The sequence below is a fragment of the Meles meles genome, chromosome 5, assembly GCF_922984935.1.
Source record: "Meles meles chromosome 5, mMelMel3.1 paternal haplotype, whole genome shotgun sequence".
In the NCBI taxonomy this organism is placed as follows: domain Eukaryota; kingdom Metazoa; phylum Chordata; class Mammalia; order Carnivora; family Mustelidae; genus Meles; species Meles meles.
Genome location: NC_060070.1, coordinates 114115678 through 114140203, shown reverse-complemented (window position 1 = coordinate 114140203; position 24526 = coordinate 114115678). Strand labels below are relative to the sequence as shown.

The following is a 24526-nucleotide window of genomic DNA, read 5'->3' as shown; positions in this document are numbered from 1 at the left end:
AGGTCATGATCTCAGGGTCCTGGGATTAAGCCCTGCATCGGGCTCTCTGCTCAACAGGGAGGTGCTTCCTCTTCTCTCTCTCTCTGCCTGCCTCTCTGCCTACTTGTGATCTCTCTCTGTCAAATAAATGAATGAAATCTTAAAGAAAAACAAAAATCACATCTGCCTGATACCAAAGGGAAAGAGCAGGGGATTGAAAAGGATGAACAATAATTACATTCATAGCTGTTGTATGTTTGAACCAGGTAAACAAGTCTCCTTTGAAATGTAGAAAAAGGACCCAACAGAGGCATTGGTCCATCTCTGAGTGGTACGTGGGTAAGGTTGGATTTAGAGGAAATCTTAGGCACCTATTCCCTCATATAAAATTCTGCAGACAAAAGCATTTCATATCTGAATTTTAGACACACGAGTTGTTTTTCATACTTAAAATGAATGTTCAGTGATTTATCACTGTGGGTATGAGCTGCAAGACAAGTGATGAATTTACTCAGCTTCAGGAATGGCTGTCCTTTAATTTGACACTTTCAATGCTATTTGAAAGGCCTGTGCTGTTGAGGCTACATCTTTTCCTTCTGACAGTCGGCCCCGAAAGATACCTGTTAATTCCTTAGGAGTCCCTAGATATTCTGCCACCTTATTCCACTGTCTAGATAAAGGAGCAGTTCTCCTTAACCAGTTTGCAAATATATTATTCCTACACCACATGCTGCCAGTCTCAGGAAAACTACAGAGAGGAGGTCATCATTTCCACACTGGCAGACTGGTCCCGTGGCTGCCACGGTCTCGCCAGCCATCCACCATTATAGGCACTAGTGTTCTTTGGTGCTCCTCCTGGTGTCTAAGTGCTCTTGAGACAGAGTGAGGGTGCTAAGCCAGGAGTGACCTTTGTGTAGATTCTCCTGCTGTTTGTGTGCACTTGGGTGCTTCATTGTCATTCTGGGATCCAAATGGTCGGCTGAGAAGGGATATATTATACAGCAAAAACAAGTCACTCATGGGTTGATTGTACTTCTGATGAAATCTTTTGTTCAACCATGTAAATTGAGTCCCTCTCTGTCAAAACTGTGGTGGGAGGCACAAAGACGAATAAGACCAGCTGTAAAGGATGGCAACAGGTATTAATACCAAAGAGAGAGAAGTGAGACTTCATGAGAAGAAAGAAAGTGTGGAGTGGATGACTAGAAAAGAACAAGTCTGTAGTGTGGGCTTAATATCTGTCAGCTGTTGTGCTTCTTGGTAAGTTTGTCTCATCTCATTTGATTTCAGTCTTGCCATCAAGTCTGTGTAGACACAGTTATGCCCATTTTACAGGCAAGGGAACTGATGCTCAGAGAAATGAAGTGATTTTCCCAAGGAGACACAGCTGTTAATGGTACAATCAATTTTGACCCCAGAGCCAACGTTCTTTCCACCATTTAACGGTTCCCAGTCCGGGTTGCCTATTAGAATCATCTGAAGCCGTCTGAAATAACAGCGGTACGGACTCGACACCAGATCAACCAGAGGCATGGGCTCCAGGCCAAATCAGAGTCTCTGGGTGTGAGGCCTGAGCACTGGCATTTCTAAGAGCTCTGCAAGAGATTCCAATGAGAAGCCAGGGTTCAGAAGCACCAGGGTCCACGAAAGCTGCAAGGAAAGATCTGCGAGACAGCATGAAGGAGGTTTAAATTCTTATTATGGTGACCCATGAACAGCATTATAATTTAAAAAACAAATGTATTGATTCAGAACAGATACTAACCGCTTAGTACCTATGTATAGGGAGAGGTGACTTCATTCTCCCAGCAAGGGCTGTGCTTGTCTTTCAGTTTATTTTGTGCATTATTTCTTGGCGGAGTCCTTCTCCCATTAATTAGAATTCTTACAAATAATTTCATATGTACCTTTATATCAGGTACTGTATCAAGTTCCCTATGGACTCTTCTAGGTTATTTCTCTGGGTGGGAGGAGGGAACAGTTATGCCGCCGGCTTTTTCTAATTCCACTTAGGATTCTGAAGCAATTAGAAAAGATTTTGAGCAATAGAAAAGGTCCTTAGAGTTTGAAATACACCTGTTTTACAGAATCAAATTTCTCATCATTGAGGTCTTAGGAATTCCTAAGTAACACATGCTTCCTAATGAACAGAGCAAAACAGAAGCCAGCTGTTTTGTTTCAATAAATGAATCATCATTTAAATACTTTGAAAGTGCCACAACACTCTTTGCTCAGCTGTCCCATGTGACAAGCTCTGTGGCTTTTTCTCCCTCGTTAGCCTGCATGTGCGCTGTAGCAATTGCTTAAAATGTAATGTGTTTGTTACGGTGGTGGAGAAATTCTGTAAGCTATCTGGTTACAGAAGCTAACGCTAATGTCCTAGCAGTAAAATCCCAGACACATACGTGCCTTATTATTGCTGTATAATCAGTATTTTTTGAATGTCTTTTTAAGAATGTCAAGGTTTTATTTACTTTTTTGGCAGAAAATTTCATTTTCAATGGCCAATCTAAAAGAAGTTCCTAGTTTCTGTTGAGACTATCTTTTAGCAGTATTTTCTGGTGATAGACGTAGGATCTTTTGAATAGATTGGTTGCACTGATTTATGAGGCACAAAAGTCATATTTTCTTGGATTCGTGTCAAAATACCCTGCCCTCAATCGAGAGAATTTTTACTGGGTGAATGAATGAAAGTAGCACTCACAGGCCACATTCCCTCAGAGTATTTTCAGACCTACTCATCTCTGTCGGTAGATTTAACGTGCATTGTTTTTTCCTGACAATGGCACATTCCCACTGAATCCGAGGTCATCACGATTTCAGAATCAAACCAGAGCGAAACATCTTTCTGAGTGGGCAAGTGAATCTGTCAGCTTCATGCCTCAGGTAATTAAACTGGTGACAGATGCTGGTGAGAACATCATGGAAATTCATCAGTGTTTTAATTTTAAAACTATTTTTTTAAAGATTTTATTTATTTATTTGACAGAGATCACAAGTAGGCAGAGAAGCAGGCAGAGAGAGAGGAAGGGAGGCAGGCTCCCTGCTCAGCAGAGAGCCTGATGCGATGCAGGGGCCAATCCCAGGACCCTGAGATCATGACCTGAGCTGAAGGCAGAGGCTTCAACCAAATGAGCCACCTAGGTGCCCCTAAAACTATTTTTTGAAATAATTGGTTAAATTATGATCGCACACTATAAAACCCCACCCCCAAAACATCTCAGGACAGCTTATGTTTGGGTACTTAAGAAGACACAAAAACAGGGAGCCTAGGCCTGAGGCATTTTGCTAAAGGGGTCTTCAGATGGTTTTTGCCACCTACACCCATTCACGAAACATGGCTTTATGCATGGAAGCTTGCATCTTAATTTCATTCGCCTTGTTGCAGCTATTTCCCCTAGATGTGTTCCCCTCCTGGCAGCCAGCCAGCTGCTATTTAATGGTCCTCACTGGGGAGCAGACCTTCTCAGTGCCTAATCCGGATGACTGGACAAGCGGCAGGGAGACTCTTGCCCACTGAAGGCTGGCCTCCCCAGGGATGCAAGCCCATGTGGCAGCGGGATAGCCCCTGATGTGGGAACGGATATGTTGGTGTAAAACTCTGGATATTTTTATTTACTTGGAAAAATCTGATTACCTTCTCTCCTTTTGGGCCACGAGCTTCATATTCACCAAGGTTTCCCTAGGTGGGAAAAAATAAAGGAAAAAAAAGTATATATACAAAAAAGTCCGTTTATTTTTAACACATTCAGCCCCCGCATTAAAATATAGTCAGGCAACACTGCTCTAGTAACAGCTTTTGATGAATACCATGTTAATCAATTTTGCCTCTCTCACCTTCTGTGAAATACTCCTGAAAAACTTCCAACTTTGTAGACCCTATCTATCTTCTCTGTGACTTCCCCCGAGGAGGTGATTCAGGAGAAATATCACACCTCCAAAGGCAAATTGTCACTACTCCAAATTAATGCCTGGAAACTGCTCTTGGTCCCCAACAGGTCCACTGTAACATTATTATTATTAATGATATCTTTGTTGTTCACTATATTGGATGATCCATTAACTAACCTCTTGGCTGTTCTGCCATGCTCTTGACTTGTACAATACTCACTTTCCTAGTATCTTCCTATCTTTCTGACCTCTACACTTCCTCCCTCACCTAATGGGTAAACCTTAGATTTCCTTAGGACTCTGTCCAGATCCTTTTCTCTTGCGGCTCAACATTTTCTCCTGGGCACTCTTTGCTCCCATGGCTTAGGCATCATCCACACAAAGACAAATCTATAAACTCAGCATACATCTCCTTCTGACTTTTGACCCATGTATCTAATTTTCTACTTGATGTGTTCACTTGGAAATTCTAGAAAAAATTCATATTCAACAAGTTCAAAGCTGGATTTAAAAATGAAAACAATACACATATATATGAGCGAGAAAGATGAGAGAATTACATCATGCCGTTAACATGCATTTATCCAGAAGTGGGATAATAACAGTTGGCTTCTTCCTAATCTATCTCTATAGTTACTTGTTAAAATGCATGGTAATTTCATTTTACAATTAGAAAAAAAATCAAGGAAAGAAAGAAAATCTGAATTCATTCTCTCCCATCCATAGAAGTCTTCCTTCTTCCATCTGGGTATCATTGTTAAGACTACTCTCCTCTTTCCTCTCAAGTCCAGTCATCTAGCCCAGCTGCCTCTGTTCCTCAAATCCCTTCTCTTCACACTACCTACCTTCGCTCATCATGGCTTGCCAGGACTACTCTAGTAGCTCCCTTACTGGCATTCGATAATCCACTCTTGCTCTCCACACACCTACATTTTCTATATAAGTTCAGAGAAACACCTTTAAGACATTCGGAGGCCCTTTTTTCTAAACCATTACAAAGCCATCAAAATCCCACATGACCTAAACTCATTTCCCTCTCCAGGATCATGGTGGCCTCTGTTCTCCCTCAGAATTTTCAGCTGTAATAGCCTTCTTTTAGCTTCTCAAATAGACCAAAGTCCTTCCCATTTCACCCTCTAGATCACCATTCTGTCCTCAGTCTTCTGTCCAGGTACCAACTACTCATCCCTCAGGTCTCAACTGTGATAAAACGCCATTCATGGAAGTTCCTGCAGGTCTCCCACACAGGTTCCCCTCTCATATATTCTCATTGGATATTGTATTTTTACTTCATAATACTTACTAATATCTTTATTTTTGTGTTTGTTTAAAGAATCTTGCACCTTTTGCACTGGAATATAACCCCATGTTGACCTTGAAAAGAATGCCCCATTCCTAACACAGTACATCACATACGGGAAACATTCAATAAATACTTGTTGAGGAAATAAACCTATAATTCTAATTTATGTGTTTTTCCCACCAAACTTTTTTTTATTAAAATCTATGTGTTGGTAGAAAAAAGTAGAGGAACATTTAAGCCACAAAAATATACAGAGGCACGCATTTAAATCACTGTTGCTAAAATTTGACATTTTAAATATGCCTTCCATTTATTCATCCAATCAAAAATAAGTAGTTCATAACTGCTGCTATTGTTGGTCTTGTGACAGATATTTCTCCTTTTTCCCGTTTAACTTTGATCTGAGATGTCTGAATTGAAAATAAAAATTGTATTCTCAAAATCCTGAGCTGTAAATTATTACAAGGACATATTTGAAAATGAGATGTGAAACTGTAAGACATACACACATACATAAAGAATCAGCAGTTACAAAATGGTAGGTTGCTTAGAGGCAACCTGCATAAAACATAAATCTGACGCATGTCCTAAAAATACTAGCCATTTGGGCATGATTCCTGTCAGTGTATACAACCCATCAGCACCTCTCCCTGCCTGTGTTTGAGGTAGAAAATTTAGGGGGGAAGAAGGAACATGCTCTGGTCTGCAGCATGACTTATCCAGAGATGTTCTTGGATTGGGAAGCTTCATGCTCTTGAATTGCAGAGCAGAAGAGTATCCAAAGTACATTTGGGTGAGAGCATATTACAACGTAGCATCTTGGTCTAGATCCTTCTTCCATCACACCCCTGCACACCTACAGGATATTAGAGATGCTGTAATTGGGATAAAAAATTGCCTCTATAGCACCAGTTCATATTATTCTATCCACATGCTCTATTGTTCTAAAATCTTGATTTTTCTGGTAGCTTTCACACCCAGAGAGAAAGCAGGGCTATTTACTGCCTACCAGAGCCCCATGTGTTTGCTTCATTCAATAGCTAGGCCAGAAAACCCGTCTAATCAAGGATCCTCACTGACCTCTGGAGCTGTTCTCCACTCTGAAGCTAACAATACTCAAGGCAGATTTGACCTTGAACTTCAGTGGTATTGACATGTAAGATTCTGCTCTCTATTTTCTCTAAGCTCAATGTACCAGACAACTACTTGGCTCCACAGAAATAAGAGACATAGTCCTTGCGTTTCTGGAATCTGGCATTCTGCCATAGATACTATTCTAATTTTACTAGGTCATGTGTACATTGGTGCCATGTAATTTAATGGGTTTTTATATGCCTTTTGAATAAATGTAATAGTCACACGGTTTTAAATGTGCTTATTTAAAATGTTCTCCGGAAGTGATGAGGCTTGTGGAATGGGGCTGCTGGTCTGCCTGGTCATTTCAAGAATCTGGGATGTCAGAACATGTCCCTTTTCTCCTGTGGGCAATGACGAGTGGAACTTTGAAACCTCTAGTCAGGCCAGTGGGAAGACTCAAGCTTTTCCATTTGACTTGGAGATGGTATTCTCTGAAAAAAGATGATGTACCTGGACATGGATAGGTTGAACCACAGGAGATGGTTCACAAAGAGGAAGAGACAGGAAGTTAGGATTTAAATTTTCTTTCTGAAACTTCTGGGCCCAGAAGGTTGCCTTTAGTGTCCCCAAGAAAGCTTTCACTTCACTTCTAGGCCATGGGTGGGTTTAACTCACTATTTGGAAAGACTCTGAATGCTTGATTTTTTTTTTTTTTTTTTTTTTTGGAGAAAGATTTTTCTGTCCTTTCTTGTCTGTGGATATTGAAATGAAGTTATGATTTGCTACTTGAAAGGAAAATAGACTATTTGGTTAGCAAATTGGTTTTTTTGGATCAACAATTCGGAGAGTGAGCACGAGAACTGGTTGCTGGAGGCAGAGCAGCAAGCTCCCGCTGCGGAGCCTGATTCTCTGCAAATTGCACGAGTGTGGCGATGGGAGAGAGCGCAACTATGCATTTTCAAGGAGGATCTTTAAAAACAACATCAAACATAAAATTTCCCATTGTGGCCCTCCACAGAGAACGCTTTTCCCCCATCTAGACTGTTGCGAGAGGCTCTGGATCTGATGGTTTTAGCAGTTGACAGAGCCTATCAAATTTTTATTAAAATCCCCAGAGCTGGGGACAATGAAGAGCAGTTTGTTGGACTGTGAGCAGATTTCCTTAAGGGGAAGAATATTCTCAGGGTTGTTGCTTTGTTTTGCAAACAATCTTACAGAGTGGGAGCAGCGGTTTGTAAATTATTTTTGTAATGGAGAGGGCGAGCTTCTACCTTTTACTCTTTGCAGCCTCAAGTGGGCATGCAAAAATACCGACAAACACACGCACAGAATCTCCCCAACCTTACTCCTGAGCCTTTCGCTTTGCCTTTCTTCCTTTTCTCCCACCCAGTTCCCTTTGTGATTTGTGCCAGGAGGGGAGAAGCTTTTGTATGCCTAAGCTTCTCCCTCCAGATGACATACAGAAAACCATAGGGGAAAAGACCAGCTTCTGTACTGGGACCACAGGACAATTCCATGGCCTTTGAGGATTCCTGCGATGAGGGAATGAACTGTGGACTCTTCAGGTTTAGAATGGGGAGGAGGAGTGTCTGGTCGCCTGCTGCTCACCCTCCCATGGAGGAAGGAGGTGGGGGGCTGCTTCAGCAGAATCCAGGCTGCACACCTGGAAACTGAGTTGCTGAGGTCCAGGACTCAAGTGCAGACATTACATAAATCAATGCCAATTTAAAAGGGGAGATTATTTTAACCTTGGAGCATCACTTTATAGGTCTCAAAACATGGCCATCATTTAATCTCCAAGAAAATTTCTCTCATGTTCCCCACTCTCCTTATATGCTATAGCCAGACCATCAGGCATGCAATGAATTGCAAAATGAAACCACCTCAGTATCCAAAATAGATGGGGGTGGGTGTGTGAAGTCACTGCCAAGTGAAAACACGCATCTCTCTCATCATGGCACACTTGGCCCTTTCCTTTGTGGAGCTGAGGATGAGGATAATGGTTATCAGCCAGAAACACTGGTCATGATAGGTACTGAAAAGCTGGGTCCTACCTCCTCTATCTGTTCTGCTGGGGGCTCGTAAAACAGCTCTAACTACTCTCAGAATGAAACAAAGTGAAGTCTTTGGGGAGCTACCTTCCACTGATTTCCAGATGGGTCTAAAATCTTTTGATGCCAAGTGGTTATAATGCATTGTTTGGGGAAGAAAAACTGTGGTCTCTCCTGTCTCACCGGTTATCTCTAGCTACAAAGCCACATTTTGAACACATGTGGACTAAATCCCTGTGAACCTCAGTCCCCTAACCGCAAGGATACAGAGCCGGAGTTACTTTGGGCGAGGCAATAGCTAAGTTCAAAGTCCTGGTTTACGACTAGCAAAATTCTCCACTTGTCTGCTCTGGTCAGCCCCCATTTTTTTGAAATATAACCTTAATGTTAAAAAATTTACATTCTCAACTTTAGACTAAAATACAAATGCTTCATATATCTTCATTTGAGGGAAAACTGACTGATCGGCAAGATAGACTATATAAAGAAGTAGCGCTGGGAGACCTGTAAAGATACAAGCTTTAAAAGTTTTGCAAGGGATAGCAAATATTTAAGGAGCTGAGTAGCAACTTGGTAAATTTTATACCAAAGGTGATAGTGATCGAGTGTGTTCTTCACGTTTTTCTAGCTGACACTGTGACATCAGAGCCAGCTCATTCTCATTATTTTGAAGCATTTCTGATAAATCCTATTTTGTGACAGTAGATGCCATTACAGAGAAAGCATTGTACTTTAACTGATTAATTTTAGGCATGCTTCACTATTTTCCCCCACTTGTGCCAAGCCCTAATGTTTTCATAAAGGTGGAATAGATCTATTCAGAAAATGCTTAATAGCGATTCGTAAAATACACCCCAAACATTCTTCCTAATAGAATACTCCCTAGAAAATCTAAGTAAATGAGAAAATTTCAGACAGGATCACTTAGGAAGTGCTACAAGCTCTACACGTTTTCCACAGTCTTTATGTTGAATATAATCTGATCAAAGAAGAACTGGGATTTTTCAAACTAATTAGCTCATGATTTAATAAACACTTTTCTGAGCACCTGCTATCTTCAGAGCCTTAGCTGGCATATAGCCTCTCTTTGGGATTTCTAAACAAAGAGGAATGACAGTAGTCAGAGGAATTTATTAAAAGCAAAAGCAAAGGGGCGCCTGGGTGGCTCAGTGGGTTAAGGCCTCTGCCTTCGGCTCAGGTCATGATCTCAGGGTCCTGGGATCGAGCCCCGCATCGGGTTCTCTGCTCCGCAGGGAGCCTGCTTCCTTTCCTCTCTCTCTGCCTGCCTCTCTGCCTAGTTGTGATTTCTCTCTGTCAAATAAATAAAATATTAAAAAAAAAAGCAAAAGCAAGAACATAAAAGAAAGATATAAAGGGGAGTGTCTCTGAACTTGTTTTTGTGTAGGAGCACAATTATTTACCAGCAACATATCAACAAGAAGCTCTTGTGTATAGAAGGGATCCTACTTTGTAAACACAATGCCTCATGCCAAGTGATCAGACCTCAAATACTTGTTATTAAATGATGGGTCACTCAGTGGTCTCACTTAGGTCTCTGGGTCTTACTTCACTGCCAACACCCATTTTCTTTTCCTCTCTTGTTGTTTCCTTGAAGAACAGAGCAAAACATTCTTGCCTTTTACCACGCAGGTACTACCATGTCAGTATTCCATCTATCCTGACGACAATTTAAAAACCTTGGGGAAAGGGCCTCTCCCTTAAAGGTGGGGGACCCCCCCCAGACTTGACCTATGGTATGTAAAGGTTTTCCGGAGGTTTTAGTGTAGCAGTAATTGGTTCTGATAAGAAATCTAACACGTATTGTGCTACTCTAGCTTCAAGGCTGCAAATAATCTATGTCTACCCTCCGAGAAACTGGATTTATGACAGTATCAATGGTGAAGCATGATGGCATTAATTTTTTGCATAAAATTTTGCAAACTTTGAAGTAATTTTTTTAATTTTTTTAATCTATAAAAATTTATTTTTTGTGAAAAGATGCTGAGCAAGGTACATTTTTTTGAAACATACTTTCAGTGATAACATGTTTTTGAAACATGTTATCATGTTTCAGAGACTGAGCAATTAGGAATTAATACGTTCTTTTTCCAAAAATATGACTACATAAAATGTCTGTGTATGTACGATGTGAAGAAGGGAAGCCATACCTTGTTATAAGTTCCAAGAGTATGTTGTACTCCTTGTATACCAGGAGGTCCCTGTATTTGAAATAAATCAAGGAGAAAAGTGTAAACATTTACCAAAACAATACGAATTTAAATAATATATCTAAGAATTCTTGAAATCTTACAGTTAAGAAAAAGGAAGCATATCTTTAGTCAAATGTTCTAACTGATGGAGAATTACAGGAAGCAATAACTTATCAGGCTCCAAAAGGTATTTGTAGGTAAAATCCTGCATGAATCCAAAGAGAGGTCCTTAGTGGGAACGTGTAGCATTTCACCAGAAGGTCAGCCATCAGCATATTCTTTATTAAAAAATATTGTACCTGTAAAACTCCTCCAGGGAAGAGGCTGTAGGTTCAGTTTATTTTTGACACTTCTCACAGGGCTTTGATCAATATATTATAGAAATGTGTGCCCGTGTGTTATTAACTGAGAAAATATGGAAAAAATATTTTTTCTGTTGCTTTATTCTTTTGAACTGGCCAAGTGAAAATGGCTGCATATGGAATTTCAGGCCAAAAAAAGATGTCTGTTCAAAAACCTCAGATTTAAGACATTCAGATCCTCAAAGTCTTCTGTTGACATGGTGTGTTCCCTAAGCGCTATGCTGAGCTTTGGGTAGACAGGAAAGAAGACATTCTTTTGTCCCTAAAACTTCCAGATTGAGAAGAATAGAAGAGTTTCTGAGTTTTCAGGGATGACATTTTGGGGAGAGGGCCACAAGAAAATACAAAGCTTAGCATTATTTTAAATCAAGTAGTTCAAGCCAAGAGAGAGTCAGCAATGTCAGAAAAGAGACTACATATTTCATATAGACCTCGAAAACTCCTCAGAGGAGGAAAAATATTACAGAGGCAAAGTTCTTTACATTTTACCTTAAAAGATAACACAAAGAAAGACTATGATTGAGCAAATCAAACATCACTGTTATATAAAAATTATTTCCTTTACAAGGGAATAAAAACTTTGAAAAGGGAAGAAAATTTTAAGGAACGATTATTAGCTATGCTCACTGATAGGAGAAACACCTTAAGTACACTGAAAAAATTAATGTCAGTTAACATTTATGACTGGTATTTCTTACGAACGGCTTGTGTCTGAAGGTCTTTTCTAATGTGAGACCTTTGCATTGTGCCGCTAAGTGCAGAGGACACAATGATGTAATGACGGATGTCTGGAAGCAGTTTGATATAACTCTTGAGAAAATAATAGGCCTCATGAGTAACAGAGCTGAGTATGATTGGAAAGACAAACGACACTGTTACCTTGCTGAAATAAAAACAGAGCTAATGTCAGAAAAGAATTCTCATGGCACTATATTTTTTTCCTGTTCTTTTTCTATCAGCCAGCATTGTGTGTTCTAGGTCAGTTAGATGAAGTAATGAGGAAAGCAATCATTGGGTTGGGAGTTGTTGCAAAAAGTTTCTAGCCAAGAAGATGCAAACTAAAAACTCGTTCTTAAAAATCAGGAAGATTGAGATCGCTTGTGCATTGATCTTTCTGCAGCTGTATTATGGGGCAGGGAGAAATTTTAGGTATCATATGGTAATAGCATCAACAGGTGGCTTATGGGTATATGCATAGCAGGCATTTGGTGAATGGTGAATATGTGTTCATAATAAGGCCAGTGAGATCAAAGAATAGTGATGTGGTGGATAAATTTAGCTTCATAGACATTCATCCTTATTGAAAGTATTAATAATGAGGGGTCCCAAATATAGCAGAATGATACAATCTCTCAAATAGAGCAGAAGAATCAATCAAATAAGAATAGCAAATATTTATAGTGTACTTATTGTGTGCCAGGCATTATGCCAGAGATCTTCTGTGGATTAACTCATTTAATCCCTTCAGTGACACTGAGCGGTATATACCATCATTATTTCCTATTCAAAGATAGAGGAAATGAGGGTTAGAAATTGTTAACTGGCCCAAGGTCACGACTCTGGGAAGTGGCAGGACTAATATTTAACACAGGCAGCCTGGACCTAAACTCAGTTTCTCATCTTAACTTAAAAGCACACTCACAGCCTAGAATTATTTTGTAGTCATTTTTTTTTAAAGATTTTATTTATTTATTTGGCAGATAGAGATCACAAGTAGGGAAAGAGGCAGACATAGACAGAGAGAGGAGGAAGCAGGCTTCCCGCCAAGCAGAGAGCCCGATGCGGGGCTCGATCCCAGGACCCCGGGACCATGACCTGAGCCGAAGGCAGAGGCTTTAACCCACTGAGCCACCCAGGCGCCCCTTTGTAGTCATTTTTTAATCATGTTGACTGTGCCCTAGAGAGTATCTGCCATGTTCTACTTAACATACTGAAATTGAAAAAAAAAAAAATCAACAGAAATAGCACTTCTTAGGAGCCAGCACCGTGATTGCTGCAGGAGGGGAAGGTACAAGCTACTGGCCTCTAGATGTAGTCCCACCACGTAGATGAAGGAGGCCCCCCAAACAATTCGTTGCATCTCCCATCTATCTTCACTCATTCTTACAGCCCATGATAGGGATATTATGCCTAAATATTCCCCCAATTCCTCCCAACCCACAGCTATACTCAAAATGCATGTTCTCTTTGTTTGCAGGCAATGGGTGGACGGCAGGTGGTCAGAGAAAACGTGGGAGCCTTTGAGGGGGTTCTGAAAGGCAGTATGGAAAGATAAACAGGAGCATGAGCAGTGTGATGGGGGTTACCTGGCACAGAACAGGTAGCAGCCTGGAGAAGAATAGTAAAAATAATGGGAGGGAAAAAACTGGGTGAGAATTAGGTCTGCTCCTTAACAGACTGGTTGTCTGCTCACAGTGTATAACTGTATTACATAAACCCGGAACATATTCCTCATCCAGGATCCTGACCTTGCTGCGGAGCGTACCCCTGGGGGGTTGGGTAGGAGGGCTCAGTGCTGCTTCTCCTTCCAAAAACAAGAGCAGACACAGCTCACTGAACAGAGTCCCTGGCCAATAGAAAAGTTTGAACAGAATGATTTAGATATATACAAGATTAATAGAAGTTACTTCCACATTTCCATATGTCTATTCTTGCCATAAAATGTATCCACAATGTATTGCTCCAAATGGGGTTGATCTCAAGTTTTAGGCTCTATTACCTAATTTACCGCTGAGCATTTATGATGGCATTTTCCTTCTTATTCTTTTAGTCAGTAGGATGCTCTGGGTATCCCAGATTCTAGGTTTAATGTAACAGAGATTTACAGCTAACCATCTACCCTGAAGGCAGTCCTTTACACAAATTCTCCCCGAGGGCTAAAGAAACCGTGCAGTGACTTAAAGGAGACACCAGTGGAGAGCCCGTGGGCAGTCTACCTCTGCCTTGCAGTCAGAGGGTCCCTGGGTTGCTCTGTAACTGGCAGAAAAACCCCACCTCAATCAATGTGGGGAGAGTGACGGTGAGAGAAACACTATGCATATAAATGCCCAGAGCAACTCTTGACTGTTGAAAGACCCAGATAGACCCTGGGGTCTTAGAGTTGGCTGTCCTAGAGTCACGTCTCCAAGAGATGTGCTGTTTTCCTCTTTTTCTATTCTGGTACAATGCATGGCTGGAAAAGATCCAATGAGTCATTTGTTTCCAAGTTTAGTAAGAGCTGTCAGTCTTACAGACTATCAATCACCTCTGAGAAAGGGGAAGTTAAAGACTTGTGGTAAGTGACAGGTCTGCTGGCACCACACGGTGTTAGTAGATGCTCCAGGACACTTGAAAGGTCAGTTTCTCTAAGGTCTGCATTTATCAAGACTCATTAAGGAGGTGCTTAGACAACCAAGGCCAAGTGGAGAATGAAGGCTAGCTAGGGAGGCACCGTCAGCCTCTGCGAATGCTCTCAGCCACTCCACTAGGAAAACCAGTTGAAGGATTACGGAAAGAAAAAAAAATGCCCCAATGCCTTGCTCATGGTAGTGACTTATACATAGCTATACAGAAATCATGGCTATACCATGTCTGTCTATCTTTAATGCAGCTCAGCTCTGCTCTACCTGTATTGGGTTGGGAGACATAGGACATCATGGTTAATGTGATGAGTACCCAGTTACAGAGCATCTTTAAAATGCACATGAACTCCAGGGAGACACACCTGCTCAGAACCCAACTGGGCTCCTGTGTAATTATCTGGGAGGTCTATAAACCTAGTCTGGGTAGAGATCCTGATGTTGTTTCCTACTGCACAGAACCATACCTGGTGTGATGAAGTGAATTAATGCTGCATTCAATTTGGGAGCATATACTCTCAGCAATAGTTTATAGCATTTAAAGGTTTTTTGTTTGTTTGTTTGTTTGTTTTTACTAAAATCTTGCTAGAAGTAGAAAACAGAGAAGTAGCATGATGTCTGAAACCAGCCTTATCAAATGCATAGTGTGAAAATAATGAGCTATTCGCATTATCTTCACCTTAGCAGATTTCCGTTTTGGCTACAGATTCCCCAAGTTTAAAAGATGGCCAGAGTTTTCCGTATTAAAAACTACACTCTTCAGACCCAGTCTTGGCTGTACTTTTACTTCTCAATTCATGCAGCACACAGAGCTCAAAGAATTCTACTTTTGCCTTTTTTTTCCCCCCTGTCCCCGGTCTTCGGCATAAGCTTTCTATGTAAGTCAGGGCTAAGACCTTTTGATTCGACTTTATCACTCCCTAGTATTCTGAATCAAAATCTCCATGGCTCCACAGTTACTCTGCTTCCTCTCCGTTCCTCCGTCCTGAACCATTTCCCTTTTTTCCTTTTCTCTAAAAGCATCCTTGAGTTTTTCATCACTGCTGACTAAGCCTTCTTGAGCCATCTGGGTGCCCCTTATTTCCATGCCCCATAGCTGTTCAATCTCTTATTAGGGGCTCCTTTCAGGATTCACAAATACATATTTTCAGGTTTTATACCAACTGCCTTCTGGCCCTGTGGGTTTCCAATTAATTTCAGTTACAACCTTCGAAATACCAAAACCTCTGTGAGGAAGGCTGTGCTAATCAACGATCTTCAAAACATGTTAAAAAAAAAAAAAAAAAAGCTTTGCAATAAGAACAGATAGAAAGCTTGTTATTGGAAAGTCATTTGGGCTAATTTTTAAGAAACATTTTCCATTGCTAATGGCTTGTAGAAAGGCAGAGAACTGTAATTATTCTTGCTTGGTATTAAAAAAATATCACGAGGAAGCCTAAACTCATTCATAGGAATGGTAAGATGAAGCATATTTCAATATACAGCAATCACTGGAAAAGCTAATGTTTTCTCTCATATATTTACATCTATAATATTATATATAACTTAGTATATATAAAGCCCATTTACACTGATTATGGGGGCTGTGTACACCCACTTTCCTGTTGGAATGAAACAAGGAGTATCAATCTGTTTTTCTTATCATAACTTGGGATGTGGTACATAGTATCTCTCCCATCTCCACAAGGTTTGCTGAATTCATTAGAATCATTGTTTCTCCAAGAAAAAATATGAGGGGAAAGCCAACTTCTTGCTTGTTGGTTTTGGATTCATTTACCAATGGTACCAAACCTAGATAAGTCTTGCTGCTTCCAAACTCAAAGGGCCAACAGATTTAGATTAATCTAAGAATCTGGCTAAGTAATTGCAAACAAAGCTACAGTGAACTCTAGTTAAGTAGGAAAGAGCTTATGGATGTATTTTGGCCAGAATTACAACATAGAAAGTTGTATTCTAACTCTGAGAGAAACGTCAGTAATAGTCTTTAGATAGAAAATATTTGGGAAATCAATTCCTCTTTCTTTTAAACATAGAACCTCTTATTTATCTTAAATATTCTCTCTAAATGAAAATTTTTTTGTTTCTCAAGATTTAATTATGTAAGTCACACACTTATAATTTTATAGTGGACTATTTTTCTGAAAATGCTTCTGCTATACATTTTTAGTGACTCCTACCCCCCCAACCCCTCAAAATTTCTGAAAACATTCAAACTGCACAATAATGATTTCTGGAACCAAGAGAAGATTCACTGAGTGTTTGTACTATGTTTTCATTTCTTTTTATTTCTTTTTATTTTTGTATTATGTTCAGTTAGTCAACATAGAGTAAATGGAGGGGATTATACATTTCAACACAGATTCCTCAAACAATTCTTTTTGGGATTACAATGGGAATGTGGCCAGGTAGTATGTAGTAGGTAACATTTAAGATTCCTGGAAAGGAGCTCTTATTCCTGAGAATATCTCACCCACTTTCTGGTTGATTCCTAAAACTTCATAGAGAAAGTTTATTTTTTGGGTTTTATCACCAGCTCAAATGCATATGTTTCTGGGAGATGTAATACTAATGTTTCATATTTGTATAACTCTGGATAATCCTAAATTTGTTTTCATATATTTTCTTGGATGTCAGGGTAATGTGATTTCAAAAGATGTTATCTTTTTTGTTTCTTACAATAACTGAAGTGGGTCTTATTATAGTCTTCATCTAACATGGAAAAATGGAGAGATTTTACCCTAAATCACAAAATAAGCAAATGGTGGAACCAAGTCTAAGAGTTGTTCCATTCTAATATATTCTTATGAATCATTTATTAAATATTTCCTGAGACCATATTGAACAGGACAAAGAAAAAGAAGAGTGAAGGGCATGGTACTTGGGAGTAGGGACAGGAGAAGACAGCACCCAAAGAGAAAGGGGTACAGAAAAAGGAAGATGAAGACCCTGGGGGCTGATTCCTTGCTTGTACCACTATCAACCCAGGGATCTTGCTTTCTGGCACCAGGTTCTGAGGAACGACATTACTTCTTTGGTGCTAAGTCTTAAGATTAACTTTGGTTTTAAGAGATGACGACTCAGTGAGAATAAGCTCAGGGCAAGTCAGATTTCAAGCGAATCAGGACATATTTCATCTATCTGGCCAATACACAAAGACAAAATCAGGCAACGCAAAGTGCCCTCATCCTTAAATAGACTTTTTCATCCACACTGAAAATTGTATTTACTGAGGTTTTTTTTTTTTTTTTGATGATTAATATGTCAATGAATATACTTAGGTTAACATTCTTAGATGAAGTTTACTCTGTAAAGACTTGAATAGAGAAAAACAGGAGAGGAGCGAAGCAGAAAGAAGAAAATTTTACATGAAGGTGATCATGTACGAAGCAGGCAAAGTATCAACATTTTCGTTTCAGAAATGGTAGACCCTGGATGAAATCCAGGGAAAGAAAGATGAAAATAATAAAAATAATAAACAGGTGGCAAAGAATGATAAAATGAAATAAGGACAATAATATTAATAAATACAAATGTTAGGCTTTGAAACTAATAAATGTGTGGCAGGGACATGTATTATTGCAATTTACTCTACAACAACCCAGCGAGGTAAGCATTATCCTTATTTTACATATAACAAAAGGTTAACTATCTTACTCAAGGTCACACACCTTGGTGGATAAGAGCCAGATTCCAACCCAAGTCAGCCTGACCTCATAGATTTGATATTTTAACACTTTCCTTTATCTGCTTCACAGTGAGAGGGTGGCCAGATAGGAAAATAAAATGTCCATTATCTTAAAGCTGGTTTTAAGATTCAAGTAGGGAATTCAATGATAAAGGATCACAGAATCCCTTAATGGATCAGTGAGGGCCAAGCAAAGAGAGCTCTCCAACCACGCAGCATAGACACACATCTTCAAAGATTTGGATGACAAGAAGAGATCAAGAGGAAAGTGGCCAGAATGGAAGATGGGTAAGGAGAAGAGAGGAAGCACATACAAACACAAGAACTGTTAAAATCACGGAGGGCTTAGATTAGAGAGAGAGCAGGAGAGGGAGATTTCTGAAGAAAGAAGGCAAGCAAGCAATGGTAATCAGCATCTTAAGTAACTTTTGAAATTCAAATGACACCAAATGAGGCCTAGTATTTATGCGATGGTGGAAGAAAAGGAGAAATAAAAATGGTCATAGCTGGTGGAAAAAGATGAGATGACCAAGAGAATACTATTGCTTGGAGATGACCTTGACAGGCTGAAATTCTATGAGCGTGAAATTGCAGTGAAGAACAGTCATGGGAAAGTTGTCACACTTAGTAGAGAAAACCAAATACCCTTCAAAGAAGACTACAATAGTGCCATTGTATTTGTTGTGGAAGAGAGATTTGTGTATTAGAATTCTTGAAATCTGAAGCATTTAAGAGATCCAACAATACCCTGGTTTAAGCATTCATCAAGGACATGTTTTGGGGACATCCTCAAATGAAAGTAGTAGTACTTTTGTTAGAAGCCAGCAGCCACATGTTCATTCTTGGTGAGTCTCTGGAAATTCTGAGCCCCACTGGGAGCCATGTGATCCATCTTCTCCTGTCGGAGCCAGTCCTTGCCCCCCACCATGGCATATACCTACACCATCCTTTGAAAGATCAATAGCTCCTAAGTGTCTCAATCTAAGATATTGCCAGCATCCCTGGTTCAGAAGTTCAGAAGCAGTGCGATTAACAGGTGAAGAATTGCAGCAAAAGCAGCTTCTGGATCTTGAATGAGAATTTTTCACATCTGCCACTTTGGACATTTTTCAAACTCATTCCTCTGTGTTTTCCAGGAAGCGCTCACTTGAGCTGGGCTTGTCTCTTCTGGCCTGCATACTGAGCTGTGTAATTGAGGGAACTCAAGCATAGGCAGTTTATGGTTGTATGAATAAGCAAAATACTCAATATGTGACCTGATTGTTTTCCAAAATTGCACAGTCCCTGGTTTTACTTGTCATTTTGGAACAGGAGTGGGAGGATGAGACTGTGACAGTGAATGCATTCAATGGGTATAATTAACCCATTTCATAAAAGCAGATTTTCTAAATTATGCTACGAAGCTCATACTTTTTTTAACACTTTATTTTCCAAGGGAGACAAAAATCATTTTCAAAAGAGCTTTTTTTCCCCCCCGACACCGTGAAACAAATCAATCTAATTGGTATAAAGCCCACTGCATTATTGATAGCATGGGACATTTTTGACTGATTTCCATGGCACGATGGTTAGAAAAATAATGATTCCTCCCCCAACACTGCTATTCTGCTTAACCATCCATAAAATGTTTCATACTTATTTCTCCCCAGTATGTCCTGCAAAAGGAAAAATATCATTTGTCAGCTCTCTGCAGTACAAGGAGCAGCAGGAATCTCGAGAGTGGCTTGCCACCCCACAGAAACACTGAAAAAACACAGAAATCACTGACCCCGCACAGGGTGACAAAAACCACAGGGGTTTGAAGACGAGTAAGAACGGAGGTATGCGAGACAAATTATTTGTATCTGGTGGCGTCCTCCAAAGCTTACCACCAGCAAAAACCATACCTGGAGAACAAATGTGCGTCCACCCCCTCGTGTGACCTCGGGAATCAAATCGGGAGGAAAGCTGGCTTACGCAGCCTGCACCTATCAATGCTCTGAGTTTTCATTTATGTAACTAAGTGATAACATTCACTCTCTTTAAAAGCGTTGGTGAGGATGACAACCATCTCTGCCTGTGCGGAGAAGATGCGGTTTCCAGGGCAAACTGCTGGGACTTAAGATAACCAGGCTGATGGCACTGGCTTATATGCTGCCAAGTTACACAGAGGCCAAGAACTGCAAAATCTGAATAGTTGGGGACATTCTGGACAGTTCTGGGAAACAGCAAAATGAACACTCTGTAGGTTTTCCTTTGGCGTGATTATTTTCTCTACTTCAACTCAATCGTGTGACATCAAGGTTTCTCTACGATCTCTAGGTTGAAGAATGATAAATCTGCAGCTGATGATTTTGGCTCAACTGAACCCCAAGGTTATAAAAGGCACATTCAATGAAGTTCTAGAAAAAAAAAGTACTTAGTGATTTTATGTTTAAAACACTGAGTTCCCTATAAAGGATTTCAGGCAAAGAGAAGATGCTGGCACTCGAGGCCAGTGAAATTATTGGTGATATTACCCAACGTTACCCCAGCCCCTAGGATGGTTGTCCTATTTCTTAAAGTAATTTGGAGTATTTTAAGCACGTTGAAAAGCATAGAGAAGAAAACGATAAATTCTCATGAATCCATAATCCAATGTTGTCCGATCCTAACCACTTGCCATATTTGCTTCAGATCTCTTTATTTTTTAATGAAATTACAGATAGAGATGGAGCCCCTTCTAGTCCTACTTTCTACCGTATTTTCTTCCATGTTTCAGTTCCACTGCTGAAAACTTGTTTTTTTTCTCCAGTCACCTTTGACCCAAACAGTTTTCCACTAGGTAGTAGCTGAGCAGAGAAAACCAACTGCGTGGAGTTCAGTGAGCCCCTACTTCCCTAGATCTTCCCCAGGTCTTCTTCCCTAGAAGGCCTAGAGCCTTGTTCTTGTTAAACCAGAGATAATCTTTTCTTGCCTACCTCACAAAGTCATACAGAGGTAAAATTAAATACTGTATGGAAATATTTTTTGGAAATGATCTCATCAAATACAAACTGTAAGATTATTTAGGAAACAGGTCTCCCTTTCTGAATATCTCTCAAAGGCCAGTCAGGTTTATTAAAACCTTAATGTTTATCCACCACAAAGAAATAGTGCTTAATCCATGCGCTGGCCCAATAGCAAATTTAATGATCAGATATCAAGGATATCAAATATCTTGTTCCATGACCGCGATACACAATGCCCGTCAATTCAGAAGTCCTAATAGTTGGTTTCAATAACATAATCCGAGATAAAGAGTCAGTGGCTCTAAGAAGATAAAATCCTTTTCCTCTAGATTATGGCTGTTGTTAGCAAAAAACTTAGGAATTCCGAAAGTGACTAATAATGTCCTCCTGCTACTGTTCATAGAGACAGAAAAAGAGAAGTAATTGGGGAATTGAACCCAAGTGCTAGTTTTCAAATTCTCAACCTGAAACCCCCAGCTGCTTCACACGCAAGTCTATGCATTCTGTGGCCACACAAGGTGACCGTGGAATTTCAGCAATGTGGCAACAGCTGTTTTGTCTAGGACCATGACCCCAGTGGGGGGAACAAGTGGTAATAAAAATGATTAACTGGCCATGTCTGTCTGCATTTTATAGGTCTTATGTGTCTTTATTTTTAAATCTGAGGAAGTCATCTTATTTTTATTAAGAAGGGAAATTACTATTCCCATTGACTGAAATAAATGGTTAGGTTCATTTTCTCTGAGGAGATTATCATTATAGTACATGGCCTTTAGTCATTTAATAGACCAAAGAGACTGAGGGTTTTCTGCTGAAAGGAAAACTGAGAAACATGATAAAACCCTGATCAGTTCAAGGTCTCTAAAAGGGATGTTAAGAATGAGAACTGGATTCCCATTTAGACATGATGAGCCTCAAAATGTATATAGTTACATTCAGGGTGCTTTAACCAGAAATTAAATGCTAAAATTCAGATATTCCTTGTCATCCACTTTATTCAGTAGTCCAAAATGAATTTGGGGGGCCTTGCTTTATGCTGAAAACAATAACTTTGCACCCTGAGTTCTCAGTTCATAGCCAATAAAGCTGGAGATGGAAGATCTAAATGCATGGATAATAGGATACGGCACAGAAATCCATTAGGTCTATGGCGTTTTGAGGGCATATAATCTCCATTGCTATGATTAATCATCTGACCCAACCCATGAACTACCAGAAAGGAGGCATCTTTTTTTTTTGCCCCCCCCCCTTTTTTTTCTCCTAGATCCTTTATGTTCATTAGATACATCAAGTCATTCCCACCTCAGGTCATTTGCACATCCTGGTCTCTCTGGTTGGAAAGATCTTGCTCTGACCCTCATGGGCTAGTTCCTTCCTTCTCAAGCAATGTCATCTAAATGCTCAAAGACGCCCCCTGGACCATTTTAACTAGAGTAACAACTCTTCCAAATCCCTCTTAAATTGCCCAGTTAGTTCCCCTGAATCACCTCCGACTAAACTGAAATTGTTTTGCTATCTGTCAAATTTCTTACTAATCACTGCCACCCTCAACACACAACTGAGTGTAAGTTACTTAAGGGAGAGACCCCGTCTATAGCCTGTTTGTCGCTATGCATTTCTTTGAAACAACTGTATGCTCAATGTTTGTAATAGTGACTCACACATGATAGATGCTCAGTAACTATTTGTTGAATAAATGAATTCAGTATTACGCCAATATTACTCTTTTAACTGTGTATAAGGCAGTACAAACATAACTTTCACACTGTGCAGTGACTCATGCTTTCAGGTAAAAGAAGTTCTTTTACACCGAGGTTAAAACAAAAACAGAAATAACACGCTTGTATTTGTTTTAAATCATATTGTGGTTTTAGAAAAGAAGCATAAATTGCACTGGAGTCAGCTCCCACAAAACGATCACTGTAGTGTTTCATCAGCATTTTACAATAGATGGGCATTTTAGACATCCAGGAGCTAAGGGTTTGCACTTCAACAGTATATCAAATTCATATTGAAAGTGACTGTGGATGAAATAGCATTTGCATTTAAAGGATAGGATAAGCATAAAATGCAAAAAACACCCCTGAAAATAATTTGGAAAATCATGTAGATTTATAATTAACCCTCAGACACAGAATATATCCATAGCTTGGACATCCTCCAAAGGCTATGAAATTTGTTTAGCGCTTGTCCAGTGGAAACAGCAGAGGGAGCTGCTGCCCCACGTTACAAATTCCTTGAAATTTCTGTTTTCAACGTAAATTGCTATGCACTGAAATGTGACACATTTGAGCCCACTGCTCAATTCTCATACTGCAATAATGAAACAATGCACAAAAACAATGCCAGGGGGAAAAAAAAAAGAAAGGAATCAAGAGCCCTGCCTGTAACAGAAAGAAATAATAACACATTTTAAAATTAATATGGTTTTTAATAAACACTTTTATAGTGATGATGGATGAGAAGTAAAGTTAATGTCAAATGGGTGGGCTAATACATACTTCCTTTAATGGCTCATTAGTTAAATTCTCCTGCTTTCCCTCCTGCTCCGCCTCATTTCCAGCTGCTTTCCTCTCTTTTCTAAAGGAACTAAAAACCAGAACACTTTGAAATAAACTAATGCATTTCAAGTCTTGAGATTTTCCAAGTCTCATTATCATAACACAAGGCCACGATTCTCCATTGCTTATGCTATGCAGATAACTGGAAGGTTTTAAAGAAAAAGAGAAATTTTTATTAGAGTGTGAGGGATAGTAATTGAGACTTACAGAACATCACAACTAATAAAATGCAACAGCTCAGATCGTGGATGAACAAGTCCCACAAGCCAGAAAGAGGCTGTAAATCAGAAGGCGAAAAAACACCACTGAACACTCAGACCCCATTATTATTACCTGACTGTGAGTAACCTTCCTCTCTCTTCATGAGTAGATTTACATATGTAGACTAAGCTTTCCATATTTATGTAGAGCTCGTGATCTTCCATTTTAGCAAGTCATTGAAAGACATTCACATTTTTTTAACAGGATTTTGGGAACTTTATATAAAGGAGATTGAAGACAATCTCTTCTACCTACAATACTATATGTGTGGATGGATGGTCAGAGTAATAGAAACGGATCTCAGCTATACTTACACAGAGCTTCACATTTACAAGAAAGATCATCTCACACATGGCTTTGATTCCTCCCAGCAACTGTGAGAATCTGATGGAGGCAGGTACTATCATTTCAAATTTATAGAAAAGGAAACTGAGCCATGGAAATGTCAAGTGAACTGCCTGACGACATACTAGTGAGGAGGACTGGGTACCTCACAATCTTCTTCCATCATCCCGCTGTCCTGAGACACTGCAGTGCTATGGATCTCACGAGAAAATCAAACCACATTCGGTGTCTAATGTTTAAATAAGACTGATTCAAGTGAAATTACAAACTAGAAGCTTGCCTTTCCCATCCGGGATCCAGTGAAATAAAGTTGGGCTTAGAGATCAGCTCCTGGGTTTCACTTCTTGTTCCCCCACTTACACTTGTGTCATCTGGGGCACGTTGCTGGATATTTCCAAGCAACCTTTATCCTATTATAAAATGGGACCACTTCTACATCTCACCACGGTGGTGAGGATTACATAAGGCATTGGCCATGGAGCACCTCATGCAGA

At 39.8% G+C, this 24526-nt stretch overlaps 1 protein-coding gene across 1 annotated transcript in view; it reads right to left on the bottom strand.

Annotated features, from left to right (window-relative positions):
- The window catches only part of COL19A1 (collagen type XIX alpha 1 chain), a 314993-nt gene that overhangs the window by 71319 nt on the left and 219148 nt on the right, over positions 1–24526 (bottom strand). The window contains exons 16-17 of the mRNA XM_046006085.1: positions 10470–10520; positions 3617–3661 (exon numbers count right to left, since the gene is read on the bottom strand). Of these exons, the coding sequence (XP_045862041.1) occupies positions 3617–3661; positions 10470–10520 (96 nt within the window). The remainder of the gene's footprint in view (positions 1–3616; positions 3662–10469; positions 10521–24526) is intronic.